At 38.0% G+C, this 27033-nt stretch overlaps 1 protein-coding gene across 5 annotated transcripts in view; it reads left to right on the forward strand.

The window, feature by feature from the left end:
* Nucleotides 1-27033, forward strand: part of CTNNA3 (catenin alpha 3) — a 549510-nt gene that overhangs the window by 423876 nt on the left and 98601 nt on the right. For all 5 annotated transcript variants that reach the window (XM_030030142.2, XM_030030141.1, XM_030030143.2 and 2 more), the window contains one exon: nucleotides 16305-16456. In XM_030030142.2, the coding sequence (XP_029886002.1) occupies nucleotides 16305-16456 (152 nt within the window). The remainder of the gene's footprint in view (nucleotides 1-16304; nucleotides 16457-27033) is intronic.

The following is a 27033-nucleotide window of genomic DNA, read 5'->3' on the forward strand; positions in this document are numbered from 1 at the left end:
AGAGAAGTCCCACACCAGGTGGCTTAGAGTGGATGATCCCCTGCTTTTGCAAGCGCTTGGTCCTGTTCAAGTTGTGGTTCTTGCAGTCATTAAGGCTTTTTCTTGACCAGTTTCAAGCTGTGCCCTATTATCTGTTTTCTATAGAAAGTAGAACTAAAGGTAACTATGTCAGAAGATGTACTATCAGTGATTATTACATTTATGTAAGGTAGCAAATGCTAAATCCCATTCTGGTTTCTGCTCTGTCTTTATGCAGCTATAGCAATTTAGAGTGTTCCTGGAGGGAGACCTTGGGAGAGTGTCAAGAACAAGGGTAACACATAGAAAACAGCCCTGTGCCATTCTTGTTGAGTCCAGTGCAAGGGTCTGTTCCCTTTCCCATTTGAGAGGCAGCTATATTTGTTACAATGTGTTACCTAAACTTAATTAAACTTAACTGGAGTAAAACCTATCCTGAATTGTGCTGCCCCGTTTTCCCCAGTTGTCTAAGTACGTCTGGAGACTATTGCAGTCTTGAAGACATTTAATTACTCAATATGACAGGAAGGAGTCTAGCTTTGTCCCTTTGCTAGCTTTGTCCCTTTAAAAATGTCCATGTTAGCTACAGCATTAATTTTAAACTCCATGACTCTTACTGTATCTGTTAGCAGAGGGATGTATTTTTCTCCATTGATGTGTGCTGAAGGCATTAAGGGAATGGATACCAACTCCTTATCATGCCTAGATAAATCTTAGAGGTATGTGAATGTGAAAGTGTCTGTGAATAATAGTCTTCACCCCTGCTGATCTGTTGAAGCACTATATGCTTAACTCCTCGCTGCTCAGGGGAGATGCCTTTCACTTTAAATTTTTTTCCTATCACTTTCAGCTTTTAAGCCGTGGCAAGCCTTTGCCCCTTGCCCTGTGGCTTCCCCCCCACCCAGTTTCATGTATCAGCCATTCCCCTTACATTAGCATTTTCAGAGCACTGCAGTGGATTAGAGACACTCACTTTTCATGAGCTCAGGCATTTGGACATGTAGTGTTAGATCTGTCCAAATGTGTGTCTTCAGTGAGGCTTTCTGTGCACGTGCTTTCCCCCGCCTCCCCTTTCGGAGGGGCGGCAACTAGACATGGTAAAAATGCCAGCACTTGCTTCTCTTGGTTCTTTGTACGTTTTCATTTCATTTTCAGAGACAGTGTTAGTGATCTAATTTTCAAGAGTAGTAGTTGCATTTAGCTACTTGCACTGTAGTTTAGGGAGAAGACAGAGCCTTTTAGTACAAAGTGATCTGTATGGTTTTAATAAGAGCATATAGAAAGACTTAATAGGTATGCATGCTGATATCTACAATGAACACTACTTTCCTGTATAAACACAAAAGTATAATCTATAAATCTGACATTCAGAAATGGTCTTACAGCAGTTTTGTTTCTTTTATGAAGTCCCTTTCCCAGAATGAATTGCCGTATATCCATTCACTTCATTGAATGTAACGCTGTCACATAGAGCCTGAGATCTGCGTTACCTGAAGGCCCATCTTAATTGGTTTTCCCTTCTTACCCTGTCTGTATTTTTCAAAACTGTGTTTGTAAAAAACAATTATCAATTAATTTCAATAAAATGTGTCTACATTTTCCCAAATAAGTCAGTATGTTCGTGTAGCATAAACTGTGTTTTGGGGAAGATTATAAGATGAGAATATAACTTTGAATTTAAAAATACAGCTGGTTGTCTGTGACTTTTCACTAAGCAGAGCTAAAGAGATACTTAGAGATACTTAGTGACAGATACTTAGTGTTTCTCCATTGATTTTATTGTTGTAGCTAGCTTTCCCCAGTACTTCTACATGCTTAAATTAAATTAACCATCTTCCTTATCCTCCAAATGAAAACAGTAACATGCCACATCCCACCAACTCTAGCAGTTTAATTTGAAATGAAATCAGATACTAGGTATTAAAAATCAGAGAGTGCTTTGTCTATCCTGACATAAAATTAGCGAAAAAAATCTGTGAGAGTAGCCTGCTATTGTACTGATACTGTTTGATAACAGAATCAAGTTCTAGAAACAGGTTAGTTAAAGAGGTCTTAACATCCCTCCAGATTATCCTCCATTCTTGTAGACTGCTAATTCTCTTCCCACTGATTTAGAACAGGTTTCATTTTTCTTTTTTCCAGTTGCAAGCGATAAGACAAAGAGATTGTAATATCTCTCAAATCTTTTTTTTTTTTTTTCTTGGCTTGAATAGATAGGAGAGTGTGTATGTGTGTACCTACAGCATTTATGCAGTTGAATAGAAAGTTACAGAGATGGAGTTTAAAACGGTGGAGAAAGTGTTACAGTCATACTCGAAGATAAATGAAGCCAGTCTTCTAAGACTCAAAATTGTAATCTATCAGACAAAAGGCGAAAAAATAATTTTGCAATATTTTTTTCCTTTTTAAAAAAAATCATTGTGTTTACAGACACAATGCTTTTATGGAATGTGTCTGGTATGTTACAATAAGTATGTTTACAAATAAGTCCACCTTACCAGCAACAGGCTGTTTTGTGGAATTCCTTCTTTATTGAATGAAGCCTGAATGCTTTGGGGATCTTCTGAAGATGCTTGGATTGCCTTCAAGGAAAGGAAGAGGTGTACTAAGAGTTACAAGCTCAGACCATAGGCCAAGGTAATGCTAACCAGTAATTTCGGGGATGTAACAGTAAACATGTGGAATAAGCAAACTGTCAGTTTGCAGGTCGTCTCAGCATTCATAAGTGAGCACTTGAGGAAATCCACACTTTAGTCATGGCAATGTTAATGTATAAAACCTTAGCCAAAAATGGGGTTGTATTGCACATGGGGTGAGAGTATATTCCATGTTCCAGGGTGTCTGTTTCCCAAATACGTAGTTTCTAATACAGTGGTGAATTTATTGCATGAAGTGCATTCTGTCTTCTTTTCAGTACTTCTCTCCAGATCAACCTTAATAAGATTTCTATTGTAGTTCAAAAGAGGTAATTATTTTTGAATGCTTTTAAATGACTTTAAATATCTTCTAAGTGACCTTTCCAAAGGTCAGTGTTTTTAAAGACTAAAATAATCTTACCCCAAAATATCCCTTTATATACTTTGTTAAGCATATTCTTATTCTGTCAAATTTCATAGGAATTATCATAGTAAACATAAAATTAAGAAAAAACATTATGTAATAATACTCATAAAGTCTGACTGGTTTAGTTTTTTGTGAACTAAACGCCATTCTCTAGCTTAAGCAGTATATAGCATAATGCTTATGCACTAGAAACAACCAAGTTTCGCAGAGACTTTTTTTTTTTTTTAATTAAACTCTTAGGATTTCTCTTCCCCACCTAAATTAATGAAAAGCTGTTCTCTGTTCAGATAGTCTCCCTTACATATAATGAGGAGTCTCCCCTGTAGGAAGACCTTCATTTCCTCTTAGTGGTTTGTATGGAATTTCCTGTGTCCTATTCAGGACATTTGAACAGTCCCAATTCGGGAGTATTTATTCAGCAGCCTTTAGAATTGCCTGATGTGTTAGTTTGCTCCCTGCTCTTCCTGGCAGAGCTTTGGCCTTGGATATAACAAAGCCAGTGAAGAAAAAATTGATTAGAAATCTGCGGTAACAGATTTTAGTCAGAGCAATGGGGGCTGCAATTCACAGTCCTTCTAAACAGCTCTAAATGCAGCTTTTATTGACAGCAGTGATGTCCACCTGCCCCATCTGCCTTTTCCTACCACCTTCCTTGTACCTGTACTGGCACGTCAACTACCTGGCCTGATAGCAACTTGGACTGGTACACTGGACCACCTCAAAACTAGCTTGGCAACTAAAAACCAAAGTCTTCAACTGCTTCAGTTCATTGAACCTTGTCATCATGCTTCTGTATGATCACTGGTTTTGAAGTGAGGACGTATATGTGGAGTTCTAATGGTAGTCCACAATTGGACTTGGAAGTAAACTGAAGCCTCTGTGCCCCATGAAATTCACTTACGAAAAGTAGTAATTTTTTTTTTTTTTTAGATACAGACTTAGGATATTTGCTGGTCTTAGCCTGTGTGTATCACAAGACATTCTATTTAGTGCAGATGCCTTTAAATTAAGGCCAGTGACTTCAGTTAGACTAAAGAAGGTCATGCTGTTTCTAGAGCTCATAAAGGCCCTGCAATAGCAGGGAAGTGATGAGATAAGACAGGCCCACATTGTCCACGCTGTCTGCTAAGAAATGGGGAAATTAAAAAAAAAATTTAAAAAAAAAAAAAAATCTGAAATTCTTCACCAGTATGCCCTAGGGGGAAATATCTTTCTCATCTGAGATCTCATGGTCAGTCTGTCCTTGAGCATGGCAGCAAAATGCAGTAGGTAGAACGCTTTAAAAAAAGGTAGATTATTTATATGATCTCCAAGTATCTTTCTGCTCTTATGGGTGCTGTGACCTGCCTCTAATACAGGGAAATCTATCTATCCCCTCAAAACCAAACCCACCTCTCTCTGTTTTTTCTGGACATTTGTGCAGTGACGGGAAGAAGATCCCTTTAAGTCACCACTGAAGTCTGGAACTGTGATGTTTAATTGTAGGCACTGCTTTAGTTCCCAGCTGCAGTGTTACATGCATTTGCCAGGCTGTCCAAGGACTGTGGGGGGAGAGCTTGAGTAGGGCAAAGTCCAGAGGCTCACATATTCTGAAGTCACAAGCAATTACCTGTATGCATATCTGTCCAGTCTGCTGTCTTACAGAGTAAGAGTGACTTCGTATGTATCTAAATTGTCTTGGTGCAAATGAAAATAACTACATGTTTTCCAGGTAGGAAGTTGAATCAGTGTCATGGGTGCGTTTAAAAAGAGGGATAAATTAGGGCCTTTTCAAATGTAAAAGCAGCAATTTACTGGATTGCCAATCGTTAATGTCGTGGTTTAACCCCAGCCAGCAACTAAGCACCACGCAGCCGCTCACTCACTCCCCCCCACCCAGTGGGATGGGGGAGAAAATCGGGAAAAGAAGCAAATCCACGGGTTGAGATAAGAACAGTTTAATAGAACAGAAAAGAAGAAACGAATAATGATAATGGTAACACTAATAAAATGACAACAGCAATAATGAAAGGATTGGAATGTACAAATGATGCGCAGTGCAATTGCTCACCACCCGCCGACCGGCACCCAGCTAGTCCCCGAGCGGCGATTCCCCGCCCCCACTTCCCAGTTCCTATACTAGATGGGACGTCCCATGGTATGGAATACCCTGTTGGCCAGTTTGGGTCAGGTGCCCTGGCTGTGTCCTGTGCCAACTTCTTGTGCCCCTCCAGCTTTCTCACTGGCTGGGCATGAGAAGCTGAAAAATCCTTGACATTAGTCTAAACATTACTTAGCAACAACTGAAAACATCAGTGTTATCAACATTCTTCACATACTGAACTCAAAACATAGCACCGTACCAGCTACTAGGAAGACAGTTAACTATCCCAGCTGAAACTAGGACAGTTAATAATACACGTTGCCAATAATTAGGTCTCACGCATTATCAATCATTTCTCATATTCAGGACTAACTCTTAAAAATCTTACCCTTATTAGCTGTAAGGCTGTAATACCACAAAACTGCTGTCATATATTCAGCATAGCTTACATATATGTAAACATATACATATATTACAAACAAATATTTTTTCTATACATTTATATATAAATATATGATACATGTTCATATATATATTCTTAGCTGTGTTACTAAATGCTTGTTGGTTATGTCAGTAGTCTTATAACCTTGCAAGTGCATACAGTGTTGCAAAAAGCTTATATGCAGTTTCTGGTTTCGCTGTTTTAGTATGCATATGTCTGGGTTAAAGAGAAGCAAATACTAATCACATCTTGGTTTTAGTATGCAACTTCTTTTTACGTGCAACAGGCCTCTGCCTTGGCTACTTCATGTTGCATTATGCTTTCAGTATGCAAAAACTTTAGCATGAAATACTAAATCCCACAAAGATAATTTATAGTTCTTTAATTAAGGGGGGGGTGGGGGGGTGGGCACAGGGGGCAATTGAGAGATCTCTCTCATATATTGGCCTAGGATGGAGATGGGCAGAGGAACATGAGCTAAGTATTTCATATGTTAGAAGTTCCAAAAACATTAATCCCTTTTCCTGCATATAACCTGTAAGCTTGTTACCAAAAAAAGGTTTTTAAGTATGAATGGCAATATCTGAAGAAGTAGAAGGGTTATATCAAGCGCACAGTCACAATGCTCTTCTAATCATTTCATAGATATATGTATGTCTGTGCAAGTCATCTGATACGATGTTATAATTAAATGTCACCAGTTTAACATTGTATCAGAAAAATACAGGCTTGAAGTTAAGTGTCTGTACCATAGTGAAATCAAATTTAGAGCTTAATCTTCATATTAGCATTGTATTATGTGGATTTGTAACAGACTCGTAAACGATTGGAGTTTCAGAAAACTGTTTATGTTATTCAGTTCAACCTTTTGCAGTGAGTGCAGAATCATCTTTCTTTGCAATAATTCCATTATTATTTAAATGTAATTTTAAACACATCTGATGAAGGTGTCTCAGTCATAAAACAGTTCATTCTATTCTAAATAGCATGCCTTGGGTGGTATAACTCAAGCTTCTGCCAGAAGAAGCCCTTGTTTTTCAGATGTATGCCTTGGCCAGTGCAGTTGCCTTAGCTTAGATGGTTTTTATTTGATTTATTTATTAGTTTTTTGTATACCTCTTCGGATTGATATGACATTAAGAATAGACATAATATTTAGCAGTAAAATTGGGTTACTGGAATATGCAATGTTCTTACTACCTGAAATTCTTAATACCACTCCAGAAGAAATTTGCAATGCTTATTTTTAAATCACAAGAAGTGCAGGCTATTCTTTGGTCTCAAAGAATGAAATGAAATAAAGTACTGAATAAAGACTGTGCAGTTATTAACTAGATTTCTTATTTACTCTAGTATTACCCTGCATTTAAATGGTAGCTGTGTTTTTAATCTTGTCAACCGTACTTTGCATACATACTTCAGCTGAATTCCTGCAACTGGAAAGCTATTTAAATCCTCCGAAAGCAAACTATCTGTACCCATCACACTGACTTTCACGCTAGGTGATCAGATTATGGGGGATATTAAAATACTTGAGATTCACACCACTTGCCACAACTCTTTGCTTATGCTGCCGCAGGAGGACTCATCTGAACTTCTTGCTGAAAGATGAAGGACATCCTTAAAGCAAATTTTTCATTCCATGAATAAATTCTAGATTAGTTCAATCTAACATAGTGTACAGTTCCAGGATATAGTATCGAAAAGCATCCTCAGGAGGGTAGAGTTCAAGCATTTATTCCATTTACTATGTGGCTTTGTTGGTGCTACACAAAATTAGATGAATGCAATAAAAATTAAACTCAAGCTATGCTAGCGAGCATAGAGGGAAATGAAAAGGCATACAGAGAAGAAATAATGAATTACCTCACATTACAAGAAAAAATGATTTATTTTTTCCTGATGGAAGAGTACCTGTTGCTTTTCTGCTTTACTACTTTCTTTTTCCTTAATTTTTATTTTGTTTCTACTTTTCTTTCACTTTTGTCTTGTTGTTTGGTTTTTTTGGTTTTTTGTTTTTTTTTTCTCGTTTACCATTGTTGCTTTTTTGGAATGTTAACCTGAGGGATGGAAGGTATGCCTATGCTCTTGCTGCTTGCCAGAAGCATTTACCTGGTGTCAGGATTTAAGCGTACATGGCAACTCTTTTCTTTACAAGGATTGTATAAGCTTCTTCCTTTAAATAGGGAACTCAGGAGACTGTTAAATTATCATCTGTTAGCTGTCTGTTATAAGGATAGATTTCTTTTTCCTAATTGACAGGTCCTGATAATTTTTGCCTACAGAACTTAAAAGCGTCAATGGTATCTTTCTCTGAAATGGAAATGTTAAATTTTTACTCTGAGAAAAGGAGGGGAATTTCAGATTTGATGGACAATATAGTTCCTGTATTTAGGAAAGAGTGCGAGTTAACATATTGCAACACAGGGGATCTAATCAAAGGCCAGTATCCATCCCAGACCTACTGAGGTCAAAGCAAGAGCCCCCTATGGTATGGGTAGAATTTAGATCAGGTTCTCAAAGTTCAGTAGATGCTTTGTAAGAGAGAGTAGTGCAAAACTGAGTTCAGTTTTCAGGGTATTTCATAGAGATAACAAATTTTTTTGAAGTTGTCTTCCTTCATTGTTCAAAATGCCTTGAGTTTTCGTCGTAATGATAAAAATACTTATGTTGTGAAAGGAGTTGATGAGCCAAGAACATGATTCAATGTTAGGAGGTACTAGGTAATTGGCTCTGCGATAACTGATTTAATATAAACCCAATATATTTCATATCATTAGGTGTGATGTTTAGAAACTATAATATAGAAGGCATATTTTTTAAATGGGATCAGAGTCAATGATCAGTGGATTTATTGTATGGGCTGTGAAAAAATACTCTACTGTGGTCCAGCAGTTGAGTAAAATTCAGTGCTCTTTGGGGAAAAACTTGTTTTAGTTTAGGGAACATTTTGGATAGAAATATAAGTTATTCAGTTGAAGAGAATTTAAACAGTAAATAACAAAGTAAAGGACATGGTGCAGCAGTTCTAAATAAAAATGTGGGATTGTGGTTTTGAACAGTTTTTAGTATTAGTTATTCTTTTTATTGTTTTTTGTCAGCACCATTTTTCTCCCAAAAGGTTTTTTGTATTTTTATTTCTGTTTCACAACTGTTGTTTGACTTAGACACACTGTGCTTTCATACTGTTTCACTGTGGCGCCTTGATGTGTGAATAATGGCCTCCACTCTGAAGAGGTGTTTTTATATGTACAATTAAACATAACAGATAAGATATACATTTAAATATTCTTTAATATTTAAACAGTAGTGGACAGAGTACATAAATGCTCTATTTTTGGAGGTGAATATGGCAGAGACATTTAAAAAATAATTTCCATGCATGATTATTGAAAGCAAATGGCACTAATTCCTATGATTCTTTTGGTTCTGATTAATTTTGTATGTGTGTACTGTGTGAGTGCAGTGTTCTGAATGTCATTCCCCATATTCATATGGGTCATGTCCTTTTTGTGTTACCCGTGTTGTACTAAAATATGTGTTACACAGCAATTCAAATTTAATTGTGCAGTAGCACAGAAAGTAATACTGGTCAGGGGATTTAAAGTCCACCAAAAATGTCAACAGTGTTTTTTGTTTTTTTTTTTTTTTCTTTAAATGTCAGTCAGCTTTAGTATAGACATAGTGTGAATACTTACTGAAAATGAGGTAATTTTTTCCCTTGCCACCTGAAAAGGTGTTCCGGAGTTGGTTGGACCTTCTAGGTCCTTGACAGTCAGAAGAGAAGAGAAAATCACTTCAAGCAGCATTCTTTGTATCCATACCTTGAGTTTAACTACATCTGGCAGGGATAATTTCCTTGGTAACATAAGATACAAGATCACTGGTTCTGACTTTTATGAATTCTCATGAGGTCTCGGTGCCTAGAATAATTTTGAGCTCATTTTTGAAGTACAAGACTTGGATATTTCTGTGGACTGCTTCCACTGTTGTCTCTTCAGTTTTTTTACCTCTTTTTTGACGTAAAAGACAAGAGATCACATATAGAATCATAGACTCATTTAGGTTGGAAAAGACCCTTAAGATCATCAAGTCCAACTGTAAACCTAACACTGCCGAGTCCACCACTAAACCACGTCCCTGAGTGCCATGTCTACACGTCTTTTACATACCTCCAGAGATGGTGACTCAACCAGTTCCCTGAGCAGCCTGTTCCAGTGCTTGATAACCCTTTCAGTGAAGAAATTTTTCCTAATACCCAATCTAAACCTCCCCTGGTGCAACTTGAAGCCATTTCTTCTTGTCCTATCACTTGCTACTTGGGAGAAGAGACCGACATCACCTCGCTGCAACCTCTTTTCAGGTAGTTGTAGAGAGCGATACAGTCTCCCCTCAGCCTCCTTTTCTCCTGACACAGTCATAACCTGCTTGTAGAGATAGGGCAAGTGCATCTGGAAGGGTAAGGTATAAAACATGTATTTGGGATCCTTCTGTAAGTCTAAACTCTACTGCCTTTGTAGAACAAGATGGAAATCTATCCATATACTTCAATGTCAACAATGGGCTTACTAGAACTTGTAAGGTGAGTTGAGCTTCATACGCTACAGCTCTACTACCATTCGTAGGAAAACCCTAGCTATGACATATTAATCTGTTGCCATGGCTTCACCATCTTTTGATTGCCCTAAAGGCTGTTAAGGCAGCCAGCCTTTAGTGCTGTTTTAGTTCTGCTATGTCACAGACTTCTCATGTAATAATCCACTCAATATCTATCTAATTTTATGATTAAATAAAGAAGTCCTTTGTCTATCTACTCTCCATCTTTAGGCTAGAGTCATCTTGTTCAGGTGGTTTGGTCTTGCTAGCAGTGAAAGCCTTGCTGCCTTTCATGTTGCTTATAATTACAGCTCCCTCTTAGAGCTTTGGCAGCTAAATTTACCTTTAAATGTTATTCTGGAGTAACTATGGAAGTTTCTCTGGTTTAAAATTGTCACGGAAGCACTAACAGTGTAGGATTCTGGGTTTTGTTTTCTCTGCAGCACTGAAGTTTTTCATAAAAATACTGTTCCTGATGATTGCTTATGCTTGAGGCTAGCATTTTCTCTCTCTGGATTGAGAGCTTTGGATTTACGTGCTACTCCTGGGTTAGCTCCGAGGAGCCCTCCTGGTCTTGTGGGGAACCTAAGATCCTTCAGTTCAGGTTGATGTACAGAAATGGGGAGATACACAGTGGTGTTCTGAAGACTGTTTTGCAGGACTTGTGGGTGCCCTGAGATCAATTTCTTAACCTTGAGTATCAACAAATGACAGCTTTTTTTCCTCTGAAAGAAGTCTCTTCCAAGGATTGTTGTCAGGTGCACTCTTAGCCCTCTGGTTAGGAATGGCAATATATTAATTACCTTCAAGTTTTCCTTTGTCAACAGTTATCTTCCAGATGACAGAAGACAGTGCATTTTTGATACCTTGAGCTACAGCAGTACTCAGACAGTTTTGGTCTCAGGACTTGCTGTGTCTCTTGGTTTGGAGACCTGTAGCTCTTCCTGTGATTTCAGATCTTCTTGCAACAAACCGAGGTCTTTATCAAGACCTGAGCCTCTTGGTTTTTTGCCATCTTACTGCCTAAATGGTGGATGGTTTTCAAGATTTTGGTGGGCCTGTTTTTTCCTGCTTGGAGGCTAATTAATAGACATAGTGTGCTGAAAGAAGGTATTAGGCATAGTGGTTGAAACGTGTGGCTTGGCGTAGGTCTAGGTTGCAGTCACCTGCCTGCAAGTCTGGTTTATTTCTGTGATCTGAAAAAAAACCCCAGATGTACTAGTTTCATATTAGGTTCATTCAGCATCTTTTTAGGCCTTACATGACCATGCTTTTGGCTTTTGCTTACTTTTTTAGAATGTGTCTTCTTATGGGCTTTTGGAAGTGCTCATGGGGCTTTTTCCTCCTGTTAGAATCCCAATTCATCGATAGTCACTGACCCTGATTTTATTATCTTCAGGAGGAAAACCATTTTTTTACTGAGTCTTTTCCACATTTTTTTTTTTTTAAATGATCTTTTTCATAGTAATTACTTCAGCTACCTGTGGAAGATGGAGATTCCCATTCTTAGAACAAATCCTCCTTACGCCATTCTGGTTAAGTTTTCCTGCAGTCTCTACTCAATTTGATATTGGAGGTTCAGTTTAGGTACTAACCTTCATGTGATTTTTATTCCGAGTGCTTCATTAGTTGAAACTAATTATTCACTCTGGGTATTCTGTATTTTTGTATACTGACAAGACAAACTTTTTAGGAAGGCTGCTTGTGTGTTTTCCTATCTCCTACCAAACAGTCCTGGGGGTCTTTTAGTTGAGGACAGAAGATGTCTCTGGATGGCTGACTGCCCAGCAAAGAGTCTTCACCTTTGCGGAAAGGTTGTTGAACTTAAGTTCAAACGATAGCTGTGGCAGTCTTGCAGAGTCTACCTGTAGCTGGGATCTGTAGGTGTGCCACACCTTCATTCATTCCTCTGGGCACTGTGTTTTCATTTCTATCTCAAAGCTGCCTTTGAAAGAGTAGTTTTTAAGTCTTCTTTCTAGTGGGAACTCTTGAACCTTTTTCCAGTCTGTTTACACCATACAGTAAGTTGCTCACAGTGTTTATCTATATGGATAAACACTGAAGGTGAAAGTTTGGTTATTTACCACAAATTCTTTTTCTTGAGATAATTTTTGCATATATGGATTCAGTAATCCACGATGTCTGTTCTCCCTTGACATCCTTGAGAAACTATGGCATTCTAAGTTGAGAGGACCTGAGAGGGAGAACCATACCCTGCCGATATTGTTCCAACACAAGGGATGGGACCTGGGGATTGTCCTGCAGAGAGGGCAGAGCACCAGATAGTCTTATTCTCAGTACTTGAGTATTAGAATGGTGAGAAATAAGTAATCTGTGTTTTCATTTTTTTTATGACGATGCTTCTTGGTGGGTTTTTTCCCCCCTTTCTTAAACAAATGAAACAGGGTTTTTTCCTTTCTTTTTTCCCCCCAATTAAAAGCATAAACATTTTGAAGGGGGGGGTAATTAATTGCTTTTTGATCAGTTCTAGGAGGTCATGTCTGTCCATGTCTGTTAATTCATTTTGTTAAGGCATTCTTTAGGTGAGTGTTGCATACGTGTGGTCATTTTAGCTGTGAAGAAGCTGTTGCTTTTTCAACATCAGGCTCTCTTGATTGCTGATGGAGTGATGTTAATCACTGAACTTCATTAAAAGGTGCCAGTAGAATGGCTCGTGTTTTCACCTCTTGTCACTGCCCATCTGCAAAGTTGAAAACCTGTTGTCCTGATGATTTTGTTATTAAAAATAACAGGCACAGAGTTGCTAATTGGAATAATATGATTAGTGAAGTTTACTTTTCTGTATTACCTGATATGATTGTGGCATATAGATGTGGTAGCCTCTGAATTAAGAGCTGGGTCATGACAGCTATTAAACTACAAACAGGATTCATTAATTGGTTTTGATTGAAGATGACAAAATAAAGCAAAAATTATTAGAGGTCTAAGAAGATATGGCCTAGAAGGAAGGGCGGACAAATAGTATTGTTTATTTACAAGAAAATAGGAATTAGGAAGACAAGATGAATTTTAAAATAAATTAGCTTAATTTCAAGAAGAGTGGATTTCAAGAAGAGTGGAGAACATGATTTTGGTGGCGTGAAAAATGTAAATTAGTTTGGGGACTTTCATCATTACGATTATGAGCAGTATTGGTATTTTCCAAAACATCCTTTTCCTTTCCATGCCTTCTCCCTCAGGAGAGGCAGGGTTACAGATGTACCTGTTGAAGTTTGTTCATAATTTTCACTGAGGAAAAACATAGCAAAAATTTAAAGGAAAATTGTAATGTTTTAATATTAAAATCACAAAAATCTAATAATATTTCTCAATTGTATAACACTTGAAACTTTTTATTTTACTTACAACTTGTTTAATTTTTCTTTGCTTTTGAAAGATTGAAAAACTCAATCTTATCCAACCTATTTTTACCTGCATCTGCTTCTCTGTATTTAGGCTGCCTAGAAATATAAAGCAGAATACAGCAAGGATGCGCATTATTAACGTAGTTCTAGTCCACTTAATGCAGTGCTTCAGAGTGATGCCTGAACCATTTGAGGGTGTATGAAGTAAAGTATTTTTGATGCCAGTGATCCATGTATAAGAACTCATATCCACCAAAACCTGTTCTTAAGTAGTCATTTAGTTGAGAACTCAAAAATTAAATAAATCATATGCAGTCAAGAAAGGAGTCTTGGATTTGAGGGAATTATCCAATTAGATACAGGGTAAATGACCAAATAATAAGAACTATTTGATAACCTTATAATAGCCCAAGTATATTTTTATACTTCATTAGCAGATTGTTATGTACATATTTTAGAATTACAGTTTAGTCTTGTGTTTTAATTGTCTGTGTAAAAATTACACTGATGAAAAGCAGCCATCTTAAAAATGTTATCAAAGGGAAGCCACTGGGATCATATTTCTGTAATCAAGTGCAGACTGTGGTTTAGCACTGATTCTACCAGTAGCATACAAGCTATAGAGTACCTATTTGCGTAAAATCTTTTTTCATAAGTGATGTATTCATCCAAACAAACAAATATACTGCGATAACGAGTTTGGCCTTGGAAGGAGCTGTAAAAAGGCTATTAATAAGCATATGGAATAAGGATGGCATGCAGGATGGAGCCTGAATAGAAACAGAGAAGAAATAGCCTGTGCTATAGAAGACAATGCCCGTAGGCAGTGAGCAGCCACTGAAAATGCTGCTGGTAAGCAGGGAGTCTATGCTTTCCAATACTGCAAGTGAAAGTATATGAAGCACAATGAACTGAGAAGTGAGGATGTAGGAGGCTCTGGAAAACACCTGATGGTTTTGACTATACCAGTGGAAATCTTGAGTTCCTGGAAACTTCTTATATTCTCCTGGGTGTGAAGAGCTGAACGTTTAATTTTATGTAAACGTTTGAGGTGACTGTTCAAAATTGCCACACTTGCAACTATTTTGATAGTCTAGGGGCCAAGACCTTTGTTTAACAGGGAAAAAAAGATACCATGTTCTGAAACTGTGTATTTGTGTTTCTTTAAAAAAAAAAAAAAAATCAAAAAGCATTAAACAAATAAGTGCTCACTCTCCCTAATTATTCCATTTGGTTGCTAATGAAAAATCTGCCATGTCTTTTTTTCCATACCGTTTAAGAAATCTGTTCTTCCCACTGACCTTTTCAGAAGGCAAGGTAATTCAAGTGATAATCTGAAGAGGGAAGAAAGGATTTTAAATATCCTATTTTTCAAATTAAATGGCATCTACTTGTCTCACACTTGTGGAGACCTATTTTACAGAAGAAAATGAACCCTCCCACTACCACTGAATTAACTGAAGTTTGTTATTTCTGAGAACTGACACATAAGCTAACTGTTCTGCACTCTAGAGAGAAACAACTGAGCTTGAAGACAGTGAAGTTACTGTAATTTAATAGTGATTTAAATGTCTCCAAGGGTTATGTGGGTTTCTCCATGTAAAGTTAGGGGTTAAAGCATTATTGTGGCATTTTTCCTAATATTTACAGTATATGTTACCAGGTTTTCTAATTCAGAAGTCCTGTTGACTTCAGCTGAAGCTTTGTCTGCATAAAAAAATCATTATATACTTCAAAATTTACCTGAAGTTATTCATACTTAAGGTATTGGTATTGTTGCTTTCATGTTATATGAATTCATGAATTACACAGCGCATACTTGTGTAGGAAGGGATGGAAAGCATATTATACTTCTATTTGAAGCCAACACGTTGCCTGAAAAAAGCTTCTGTTCCACAGGGTATATGTTATTCATATTGAATATTACAGAACTTGAGTTCTGTCCCTTTGCTTTCCATTTCTTCTGACTCTTCAGTCTCCAAGTGATAGGAAATGTTTTTTTGCAAATGAGTTTGACCTGTACTTGTTTGAGGTCCTTTTGTGTGTAATGGATTTTCCAGTTACATTCTCTCTTCACTCTATATTCTGTGTGTTGGGTTTCCTTTGCTTTGAATTGATATGAAGGATCAAGGGAGATACAGTTGGTACCAGGTCACCATGCAAAATAAGACCATGGAGCACCAGAAGAAAATTCCAGGACACTCTGGGAAAAGCACAAGTTAATATCAAACTGACTCAAAATATACAATTTGTTTGATTCAATCAAACAAGGTAAACTGCCTTGGTAAGTCCAGGTTACAACTATGGGACTTTTTAATTTGGAGAATAAGCATCAATCTTTCAGTAGTTTTGTCTCCTTTCAGACTAAAAGCAGATTATGAAATAGTAGTAGTCAGTTGTAGTTCCAACTTTGAGCTAGGTTATTCATCCTGATTCTTTGGGTAAAATTACTATTGAAATCACTGGCAAGTTTTTACAACTGATTCCCTGACCCCCCTTTTAAAGTTTTCTTCTTTGTTGTAGTGTATAACCATCCACAGCTTACGTGCCCACCAAGTGCATTTTTATCACTGTGATAAAAATTACAAATCTGTTCCCACTTAAAGCTAATCATGTTATTACTATAATGTTTTTTTAATAACGTTTTCATCAATGTGAGGCAATTTGCCAGAAAGAAAAATAAAATTTTATCCTTTTATGCTCACTGAATTTTGTTTGTGTTTTCTTTTTTAAATAGTGATTCCAGAGTTTATTAGTCAAGTAAATATTGCATTGGAGAGCTTAACCAAGAATACAGTGCATCTGTTTGATGATAACCAGTTTGTGGACATTTCTAAGAAGGTGTATGATACAATTCATAACATCAGATGCTCAGTCATGACTATTCGGGTAAGTTTTTTATTTGTTCATTTAATATTAATTTCTAAAATAGTTCAGGACATCAGGGCATTTTCAGGAGAATTTAGAACTCTATGTGAGCAATGCCCGTAAACTTACATCCAGATTGAGCTGATCTGGGAAACTTGGATTACAATGGAACACACATGGTTATAACTCAAGAGGGCTAGAATTGCGTTGAGTACCAGATCAGAATGTTGCATTAAAATGTGTTCTATTCTTTAAAAATATTTACTTATATTTGGTTGATAAAGATCTTCATTCACTTCATTAATGATCAACTTGTGGCTAGAAACCCAAATCTGCTTGTAGCTCTTTAACCTTAACCTTACTTAGTGGAATGTAGGAATGAGAGTATATCCATGTGATCCTGATACTCCCTTGTTGAACCAGAAGACTTAACAGCCTGATTTCTGTCAATCTTACACAATCACAATCAATGTACTTATTCTAGTGTTTTTCCTGAAGTTCAAGAAAATGCTTTGGAACAGCTTATTTTTAAAATTTGAACTAGAATTTTGTCACATGCAGCATTTCCCTCAAATATCTTCAGTCCACAAATCCCATTTCAAATGATAGAAATCTGAGCTGCAATATCTGTATGTTCAGCAATTTTGGTTTTAAATAAAATGAAACATTAATAAAAATGTAGATACATTTTTCAAAGTGAGGTTGTCTTCTGCATTGCCTTTTTAGTTGAGAAGAAAGTAAGAAACAGATTCCTCTTTTCTTTAAAATATAAAAATGTATTGTAGGCTAGCATGGCCGGCAGGTTGAGGGAGGTGATTCTGCTCCTCTACTCTGCTCTGGTAAGACTCCACATGGAGCAGTGTGTCCAGCTCTGGAGTCCTCAGTACAGGCAAGATATGGACCTGTTGGAGTGAGTCCAGAGGAGGCCACAAAGATCATCAGAGGGCTGGAGCACCTCTCCTATGAAGACAGGCTAAGAGAGTTGGGGTTGTTCAGCCTGGAGAAGAGAATGCTCCAGGGAGACCTTATTGGGACCATTCATTACTTAAAGGGGACTTAGAAGAAAGATGGGGACAGACTTTTTAGCAGGCCCTATTGCGATAAGGGGTAATGGTTATAAACTAAAAGAGGGTGGATTCAGACTAGGTAGAAGGAAGAAATTTTTTACAGCGAGGGTGGTGAAACACCGGCACAGGTTGCCCAGAGAGGTAGTAGATGCCCCATCCCTGGAAACTTCAAGGTCAGGTTTGACAGAGCTCTGAGCAACCTGACCTAGTTGAAGATGTCCCTGCTCATTGCAGGGGGGTTGGACTAGATGACCTTTAAAGGTCCTTTCCAACCCAAACTGTTCTATGATTCTAATAGGGAAAATATTAGTAAGTCTTAACATATTGCAGTGTATAAGTTAAACAGTTTCAGTAGGAATTCAAATGTGCAAAATCTTTACAATGTCTCATCCGTATTGCAGTTGTCAGTTATGAAATTGTTTATATATTGAAGAGAGATCCTGAAACACTGTTGTATGGTTTGCTGTTCTTTCACTTACCTACAGTGGGTTTTGATTAGTTGCCAGCAGGTTAGTCTTAAATAATTCTGTCTTGAAGTGATTGTTTGTAAGTTTTTTTTTAATCTGGTGGTTGTGCATGTAGCCAGGCACCAAAAAATCAGGTAATGATACACTTTATCTGGAGGGCTCACTAAAGCCTGGCCTGCTTGTCTTGTTCAGCACTGTCATGGTTTCAGCCCAGCCGGTAACAAAGGACCACGCAGCCGCTCGCTCACTCCTCCCGCCCCCCTCCAGTGGGATAGGGGGGAGACGGAGGAGAGAAAAGAAAAAAAACTGGAACCTCGAGGGTTGAGATAAGGGCAGTTTACTGGGACAACGCAAAAAAAGTTACAACAACAACGACGGTACTAATGAAAGAGTATACAGAAAAGAGTGATGCACAGTGCAACTGCTCACCACCCGGGACCCGACGCTCCGCCACTTCCCCCACCGAAAGTCGAGAGAGAGCAGGAGAGCCCTCCCCCCGGCCCACTCCCCATTTATATACTGGGCATGATGTCACATGGTATGGAATAGCTCCTTGGCTAGTTCAGGTCAGCTGCCCCGGCTATGCCCCCCCACCTCCCAGGTTCCTGTAAAAATTAACTCTATCCCAGCTGAACCCAGGACAGGCACATAGCTACATGATGCAGGGTGCAACTAGTACCATCTAATTTCATTGCAACTGCCTGAAAAAGTTTTATTACTGTATTGCTAATTTTCAGTCCTGCAGCATTTTAAAAATATTTTTGTTTCTTAGCAGATTTAGGAGTTTCCTAATCCTATTTGAATTATATTTGGCTACTGCCACATGTATTCAAGGAATCTTCATGTGTCTGCTTGCCTTCTGTTTGTGCCTGTCACTGTTAATTTTGAGTAGGCTTCTGCTCTTACAGCATCTTCCAGATGTTTACTTTTCATGCCATCCTGCCTACGTCAGATGCCATTTACAGATCCCACAGCAGTAGGCACGTCTACAGCAAAGACGAAACCACCATCTCCATTTGCTGCTCCTTTAAACTGTGTACCTCTTGAGAGGTGTCCAAGCTGGAACCATTTCTGTTCAAAAAGGCCTTTTTGGTGATGTGTTCTCACAACCATACACTTTAAAGGATGTAACTTCTCTGCTAATCAGGGAATTACAAAAGTTTTTTTCTGTACACCTGTGGAAAAAAGAGTTTTACAACAGGTAGTTTCAGGATCAAACAGGAAAGGCAAGTATCTACCAAGAAAATCATATTTATGTGATGACTGCCACTGCTATTGCAATTACGTTACATTAGTGGAGTTCTGAGTGCTGTCTTTGTCTCTATAAGGGAGCAGTCAATCTTTGGAAGTGTATCAAGAGCAGATTCAAAGTTTGCCTCCTTCTCACTTTAAATATCCTGGTAGGTGATCTCAACTACTTCATGCGGCTAGACTGGGAATGATGTTACCAGTACTCAGATGTTACTTGATGGGTTCAGTTCCAATCCTGCTAGGACTGGAATTAATTCTAGGGTGAAGCTTTGTGCCTCAGACACAAGGAAGAAAGCATCAGACCTATTCTACGAGTCTTACTCAGGGAAAGCCAAACGCTAGGATAGATAAGCGGTTTTGACACGACGTTCTTTGTCAATGAAAATTTTCTGGACTCTGTCTCTCCTTATTTGCTAATGCAGAACTCTGTGCTTGTCCCAGGCTCAAGATGTCTTGCTTCACAGCGTTGTACTCCCTGGCTCTATTCCTCTACTTTTTAGAAGATTCTTGCCCATAGCAGGAGGAGTTTATGTGAATTGGATTTATCTGGCAAAACAAACTGGATTGAGGGCGATCCTCTGCTAGGTCTTCCGATCAGTTCCTGGTTCAGTGAACATAGGCTAAGAGTTTTGGTTAGGACATCTAATTTCTTTTGTAGATCAGTTAAACTTCATTTAATGCCTGCATTGCTCATCTCGCCTTCCCGTAGTGACTCAGGGACTCTGGTTTTTTTAGGATTACAAAGTTGTTTCTATCTGTTTCTCAGTGAGATCTGAGTCTTCTATAGGTCCAGTCTTCTTGGGCTTGAACCCCAGATGAACATGACTGACTATCCCTTTAAGGAGTTTTTCATTTTTGGGAAATGCACTGAGGAGTGCAACAAAGCTTCAGTCAGTCTCTATGAAGGCACAGACACTGCTGTGCAGGAAACTCTTGAGTGTATATTCTTACAGTCCTCTGTGATGTGTGTGTGTATGTATGTGGACAGTCACTCAAAGAAGAAAAGGATATTATATCCCCTGTACTTCTTTCTGAAACATGAGAGGAAAATACTTTCATCTGAAGAGACTGTACATATGCATACCGCATAGTAAGTGCAGTGTGTACGTGTACTATGTAAGTGCATAGTGCATCTGCAAAATTGCAAGTCATTGCACAACACCTAAATGGACAGTATTAATATGAAGATTTCTATCAGCGCCGTCTTCCACTTCTGCTTCGCAAGTGGAATTTGACAAGGCAAGAAAAAACAAAGTATCAGAAATTACCTTGTGGGTTGTACCTAAAGCTGTGGGTAGCAAAGAGCAGATAATCCTCCTCCTCTGAATTGAAGAAGTTATGACCAATGGGATAAGAGCCTGCCTCCACCTGTACTGAACCTTCCATTATCCTAAACAATGTATGTGTTTGCCTTAGAAATCCATGTGGCTTGAAGTGTATTCAACTGTATTTGAATGTGTTCAACAGCCCAGCAATTGCAGAGTCCTGACAAAAGCTCAGGAGATTTAAAAAAAAAAAAAAAAAAATTCCTTAAAAAGGACATACACAGCTTTCTATTTAATGAATTACCATTATTCAGACACTGTCATGAGAGGCTTTTTTTGAGGTTTGGTGAAATGATAGTCAGCTACTCCACCATCCCTTAGAGATACTGACTGCGAGCGTAGAGTGCTGAGGAAACCCTGGCATTCATTTTTTGAGTAAGGATGTATTTGCATTCCTAATTAGATACTGAAACCAGGACAGATACATTCCAGACAATGCCAGTTTCATTTCAGCCTGCCTGTAAGAAGCTTTAGTAAATCTGATGGTTATTCAGATGCATGCTGTTACCACAGCAGCCAAGGTGAGGAAATAAAAGTGTTCTGTGGCCAACTTATAGGGGCTTACTGATACAGTGCCAAAGAACAATGCGTTACTGATTACAGGGGATTGCAGGACTGAATCAGGGAAAGAAATTGTTGATCAAAATATAATTGAGAAGTGTAAATGAACAAGGACACTGATTCACAGGGGGCAATTTTTCAACATCAAAGTAAAAGCAGAAACTCTTCAGATCAGTTCCTCAGGAAGCATTTCAAGCATGTAATTACACAGAGAGAATGTTTTTAAAAATAGAGTTCCTAACTGTAAAATGCTGCCAAATAGTGTTGTTAATGCAAATTATCAGATATGGTTTTCAACGTCCAAGCTTAACCGTAGATACATAAAACATTAATTCCAGTCCTGCAGGTATAATGTGAATAACACTTGAGAGCAACTAAATAGTGGAAGGTGTGCTACACTGATGAGCTGTAATAGAAATGCCTCTGGAACTGCAGGATGCTTCCCTTACGATGCTTTTCATTGTTTCACTTGCAAGGATTAATTCATCCAGCGGTAGCTGCTGAATTGAAATCATCACGTATTTGATCAAGGGTATATAGCTGCATGTGCTTATTAGTGTCCACATTCCTCAGTCCTTTTTTGACTCTTGAAGCATCTGATTTTTGTTAAATTGTAGAGGCTTTGGGAGCTTCATTTTGCAGAGGAACATTTGGGCGTTGTCTGGATAGTGTTTTATTCAGAATATTGGTGTTACAGAACTAGATTGGGGTAGATAATAGAAATAAAGACAAGAATTCTGCCATGTGAAATACATGGAAAAGTCAAAGGAAACAGGTTGACAGTTTTTGAGGCACTACGTATTAAATGTTGCGTAATGTTAAGACCGATGCTAGAACTTCTTCTAAAAAAAGGAGCTTTATATGAAAGTGTATTTTGTTGAAGAATATGAGACACCTGGATTGAAGTAACAGCTAATAATATCCCGTTAGGATATCAAACACAGTGGAAAGTGGTAATGACTTCAAATGAATAATAACTACTGATAGCTGAAGCAGTAATAAAGTCATCCTAATAGACATACACCAAGAACAGTGGAAAAGAATTCACCAAGTCAAAGTTTCATGGAATGCTTTGGTTTTGTTGGAGGATAAACAAGTGAACTGCTGTGAGTTTTCCAGAGAGGAAGAAGAGGGCAAAATGTTCATATACTCTCTTCAGAATGCTTTTACTACTCTGTGTTCGTGGAAGCAGTGAATGAGGAACCTGTGTTCCCTGATTCTATGAGAGATGGAAAATGTACACTGAAATTGTAGTTCTTATCTGGTACAACACATCATTTTGATGAATTTCTTTAAAATTCTTTCTGCTGAAATGTGTATTCCGTGTGCCATTTCTTTCAGAATTCTGGCATGGAGACTACAGGTTTCCTCGGTTTATGGTGTTAAGCTTTTTGAGTGTTTCTTTTGCAGATTGTGCCTTTATTACCATTGAGCAGCCATTGTTTGCACCATATTCTACATGATGTCCACTTGGGGTCCCCCTAAAAAACAGAGGCAAAGCATTCATTTTGGTTTTCTACTATTATACCTATACCTAGATACTTCCATTTAAGCTAGATCCTCACTACATCCCTATTCCATTCCTTATCTTCCTATTTCTTTAGCTAATAGTCTTTTACTGTGGGTTTTAATTCCCTTTGCAAAATCAAACTCAGTTTTAGTTATACATTCAGGTGTCCACAGCATGACCCTTTTAAAAATATTTTGGCTGCCTCAGAATACCCTTGGGATGGGTTCCCTTTTTCTCCTTTTGTTGGTTGGAAATCCTGGTTGGTTTCTCATTCTGTTTTAAAGAAGTGTGAGAGTTCATCCATAACAGAGCTTGTGAGCTCTTAAATACACTTGATTGCTCTCAATGAGAGACATCACAGCAGACTTTGATCTCTTGTATCCAGCAGAGTTACAGGAATTTTCAGAACATGGACTTCTTGGAAAGGAAGATAACAAGTGGTGAAAACGTTATCATCATCCTGTTTCTCTTTCAGCCAGTTAATAAGCGTCTAGTTTAAGTTCTACCTTTGCTTTTATTAATGACAGAATTACCCTATGCATGCAGGTTTTTCCACCTGTTTTTACTTCTGCAGTAGGAATGAGTTAGATCCTCTCAGATGCAAGCAATAGCACACTTGAATTGAACCTCTATTTAAAAGCTAGAGAAAACACAGCAAAGCAGGGAAGTGTTTGGAAAAAAAAGGCATTTATTGGAGTCTTATAATTGTTTGTTTTTCCAAGAGAGCCCTGAGACCTCACGGGGACGAAAGAAAAAAAAAAACCAATTCATATAATCTTGGTAAACTTCACTGTTGTTGGTCTGAAATTCATGAGTGATGCTAACTCATTACAAATATATATTGGGAAGTTTAAGTACCTTTTTCTTCATTTTTCTGCCCTATACCAATTGCACAAGAGAAAGAACTTCTGCTGCAGTAGTTAGCAAGCCAGTTGGACCTGCACCTCTCATAAATTTCTTGTCATTTCAGACCTAAGTAGGTCAGAGCTGACCTTTCCTTGCCTCAGCTTGTTGTCAGCTTCCCTGGCAGAAGGGAAGTGTGTTTTCACTTGTGCTCCCTTATGCACTAGGCTTCTTGTATAAACATAGTTAGTACTTGTTACATTGTCCTCATCTTTAACCAGGAGAGGATTTTCTTTCCTTTGTTACTCAGGAAAAAATATGCTCTATACTGGTTTTTACGAGGCAGGTGTTTCCATGCCCTACCTTCTTCAGGTGGTGCTTTTCTTATTCTATCAGTCCTGTCATCCAAAGGTTGATATATCTAGATGCAGTGTGACTGAAAAAAGATATAATATCTGATGTCCATTAAAAAAGATCCGAGAAGAAGTGCCTGTTGTCTGCTAAGGATAGTTGGACACCCGTTCCTTTTTCAGGTTTTTATCCCAAGCCACATAAAAGGTTTTAGTGGGGAATGTTATGTTTGTGCTGCAGAAACCAAATAAGAGGTGAGTTAAAACTGCTTAGTGCCATGATCAAATATGCATATTTGCATGTAAAAGCTTCTGGCAGCAATTTGTCCCTGCCATATTACTTGGCTTTTTAACATCTCGAGTCAGGATCACCAACCTTCAGGTGTCATTATGGGGAAAACTTAACTCAAAGCACTATCCCACATAGGTTACCTTTCATATCTTAATTCATCTACATATATATTTTTCCAAAAATGTCTATGTTCTTTACCCCACAGTATACCTGGGAAATCATCTCATTGTAGAAATGCTTGTTTATGCTTACATCTGTACTATGCTTACATCTGTACTAGCGTCATAAACTCAGTCATTATTATTATGACTGTACGTTGCAAATGTCTTATCAAAATGCTTTGTACTGCAACAGTTTTGGGACACAGTCTGCATACATTTCAATTTAACATGCTGACATTTTTTTAAATGCTAATCTCCATTTAGTACCAGGTCAGTTTGTGTTCCCAAATAAAGCTGATCTCTGTTTTCTGGCAAACAGCTAAGTACAGATATCATTTTGCTTGTATTTCACGTTTATGTACCGTATAACAAATTCTCAAAGGTCTCATTTTCTGCCAATTTCATTAGTTTAAGGCCTTTAATATCTTCAGCAAATCAGATGACCGTTCTGGTTCTGTGTGTAATAGTGTTACTGGTTTTGTTGCTTTATAGAGCAAAAAGCTGCTCAGCAGTATATCTGTAAATAAAACCCACCCTCTTGTTTTCCTTGACAGTTACATTCTGTTTTCTTGAACACGTGGGCAGGTTGTTACCCTAAGAAATATCTTTAGAGTTTGGAGTTGCCACAGTTGCCATAACAAGTATCTGTTCTTAAGAGTTGAGGTGTTTCCCCCCCCAAATTAATACTTTGCTAGTAGAAAAACATTAATTTATTGATTTTAAAAACGGATGGTGTATTCACATCTCAGGTAGAGGGAGGGAGACAGAAGAGCAAAAAGAGAATGTACGCCTTTTTTATCTCAGAGATGGGAATGGAAGCCAAAGCACAGATACATTATTATTTCACCCAAGGAGGGATAGCCCTTCTCCTCCCACATCTTCAGGTCCCCTTTGCGTAAACCATTGAATTAGAGTCAGCAGGGTAGTTGGCGAATGATTGTTTGTTGTTGTGTTGTTTGGTTTTTTTTTCTCTTTGAACAAAAGATAAGAGAAACTACCTGGCTTTTATGCTTCTGCATTCCTGCACTTTCAGACTAACAAGTTTTAACTTTTCGGTTCATTGTACATCCTTCTGACTGCTGTCCCTGCTTCCATGGTCCAGCCATTCGCTCAGTTTTTACAGGGATATTTCTGATTTTAGATTCTGAGTTCTTTTTACACATAAAACAAATAGTGGGTAGGAAAATAAGTGTGCCCTTCATCCCCATATGGGCAAGTCTAAAATTGTTCTTTTAAATCTATGGACTATATTATTTCTGTGCAAAGACATCATCCTGTAGTATAGGAGTGTCAAAAGCAGATACCCCCTTCCGAGCAAGAATATGTAGAATTTTTGGATTGTTTTATGTATATGTTGGAGGAGTAGACTCTTTCTCTAATTGCATTTATAAGCATATGAGAAAGCACTTGATGTTGTCAGGCTGTATCTTGCGTACGGGCCTGATGGTGAAGATTTTCTTTCCCCTCCAAAGCAGCAGCTCATATGTACCATCCGGGTGGCTCTAGATAGGACTAAATGGAAGTAAGTACTGAAAAAGAGTGCCAGGAGCTCACCACTTGGGTAGTATCACATTCAAGCCTGTAGTTACTGTATGTTAACATCTGTTACTTTTTTCATTATTTGAAATTCTTTTAATACCATTCAGTATTACTCTTTTTGTCCAAAATGTTATGGTTAACTGAGCCTTCTTACTGAACTGAAAATACTGCAGTATCTTTTGAACCAAACCTTACCTTTCACTGTCAACATTTTACTCATCTCACTCTCTTGTCAGTGGGGGGAAAGAGAGACATAAATAGAGGATCACAGAAGGAGGGGACCTCAGGAGATCATCTGGTCCAACCTCCTCTTGAAAGCAGAGTGTTATCCAGGGCCCTCTCAAGCCAAGTCTGACTTTACTGTCTGTTTTTTTCTTTTATATATTAGTGTTAAGACAGTAATGGAGAATTGATGGGGCAAACAAAGCTGTGCGTGCTCAATCTTATTTATAAAAGCAAGCCACTTGCTACGTTGCATGCAACTACTAGACTATAATACTTTTACCATTGTTTGCTGTGTTTATGCCTGCTTGTTTACCTGCAGCACATGCTGTATGATGTGCTTCTCTTTTTTATTCTTTTTCAGTTACAAACGTAATTTTCTTAAATCTGCCTTAGGTTTCCAGTTTGTAAAGTGTCAGCTAATGGGAAAGATGTTGTGTTGGGTTTTAAAAAAGAAAGGGGGGGGAAGGCCTTATGGGTGTATATAAACCAAATAGAGAATGAGTTCAGAAATGCTGATACAGGGACCACTAGTGAAAGTGTCAGCTGCATACTGTATGCATTACAATATAAATGTGCAATTATCCATCTTGGCAAATCTACATTGTCTTCTGCCCAAGCTATACAGCCTTAGGCATCATGCAAGGCTGTGAATTAAGAACTTCTCAGCAGCAAATTGCTACATGGCTTACCACCAAAGTCTCTTAGTGCTGGCGTTACTGGTTCAGACAGAGAAGCCAGTATGCTTTGTACAGAAATGGATGGCATGAACAGTTTTGACTTGCATAGTACTTTAAATTTCTGTTCTTCCCAGTTTAGGGATTAAATTATATTGCAACTATGTCACATATGTTTATGTTTTTAATTGTTCACAAAATTATCCCTCTCTTTCAGGAAAGCAGAACTTTCCAGAATGATGTGATAGCTCTAGTTTAGTGGCTCATTGGAAACTTAAGCACAAGGCAGTATTTTTTCTGGAACATTAAAATCTTTGCTGAAGGGGGTTTTTT

Source organism: Aquila chrysaetos, chromosome 11, assembly GCF_900496995.4.
Source record: "Aquila chrysaetos chrysaetos chromosome 11, bAquChr1.4, whole genome shotgun sequence".
NCBI lineage: Eukaryota > Metazoa > Chordata > Aves > Accipitriformes > Accipitridae > Aquila > Aquila chrysaetos.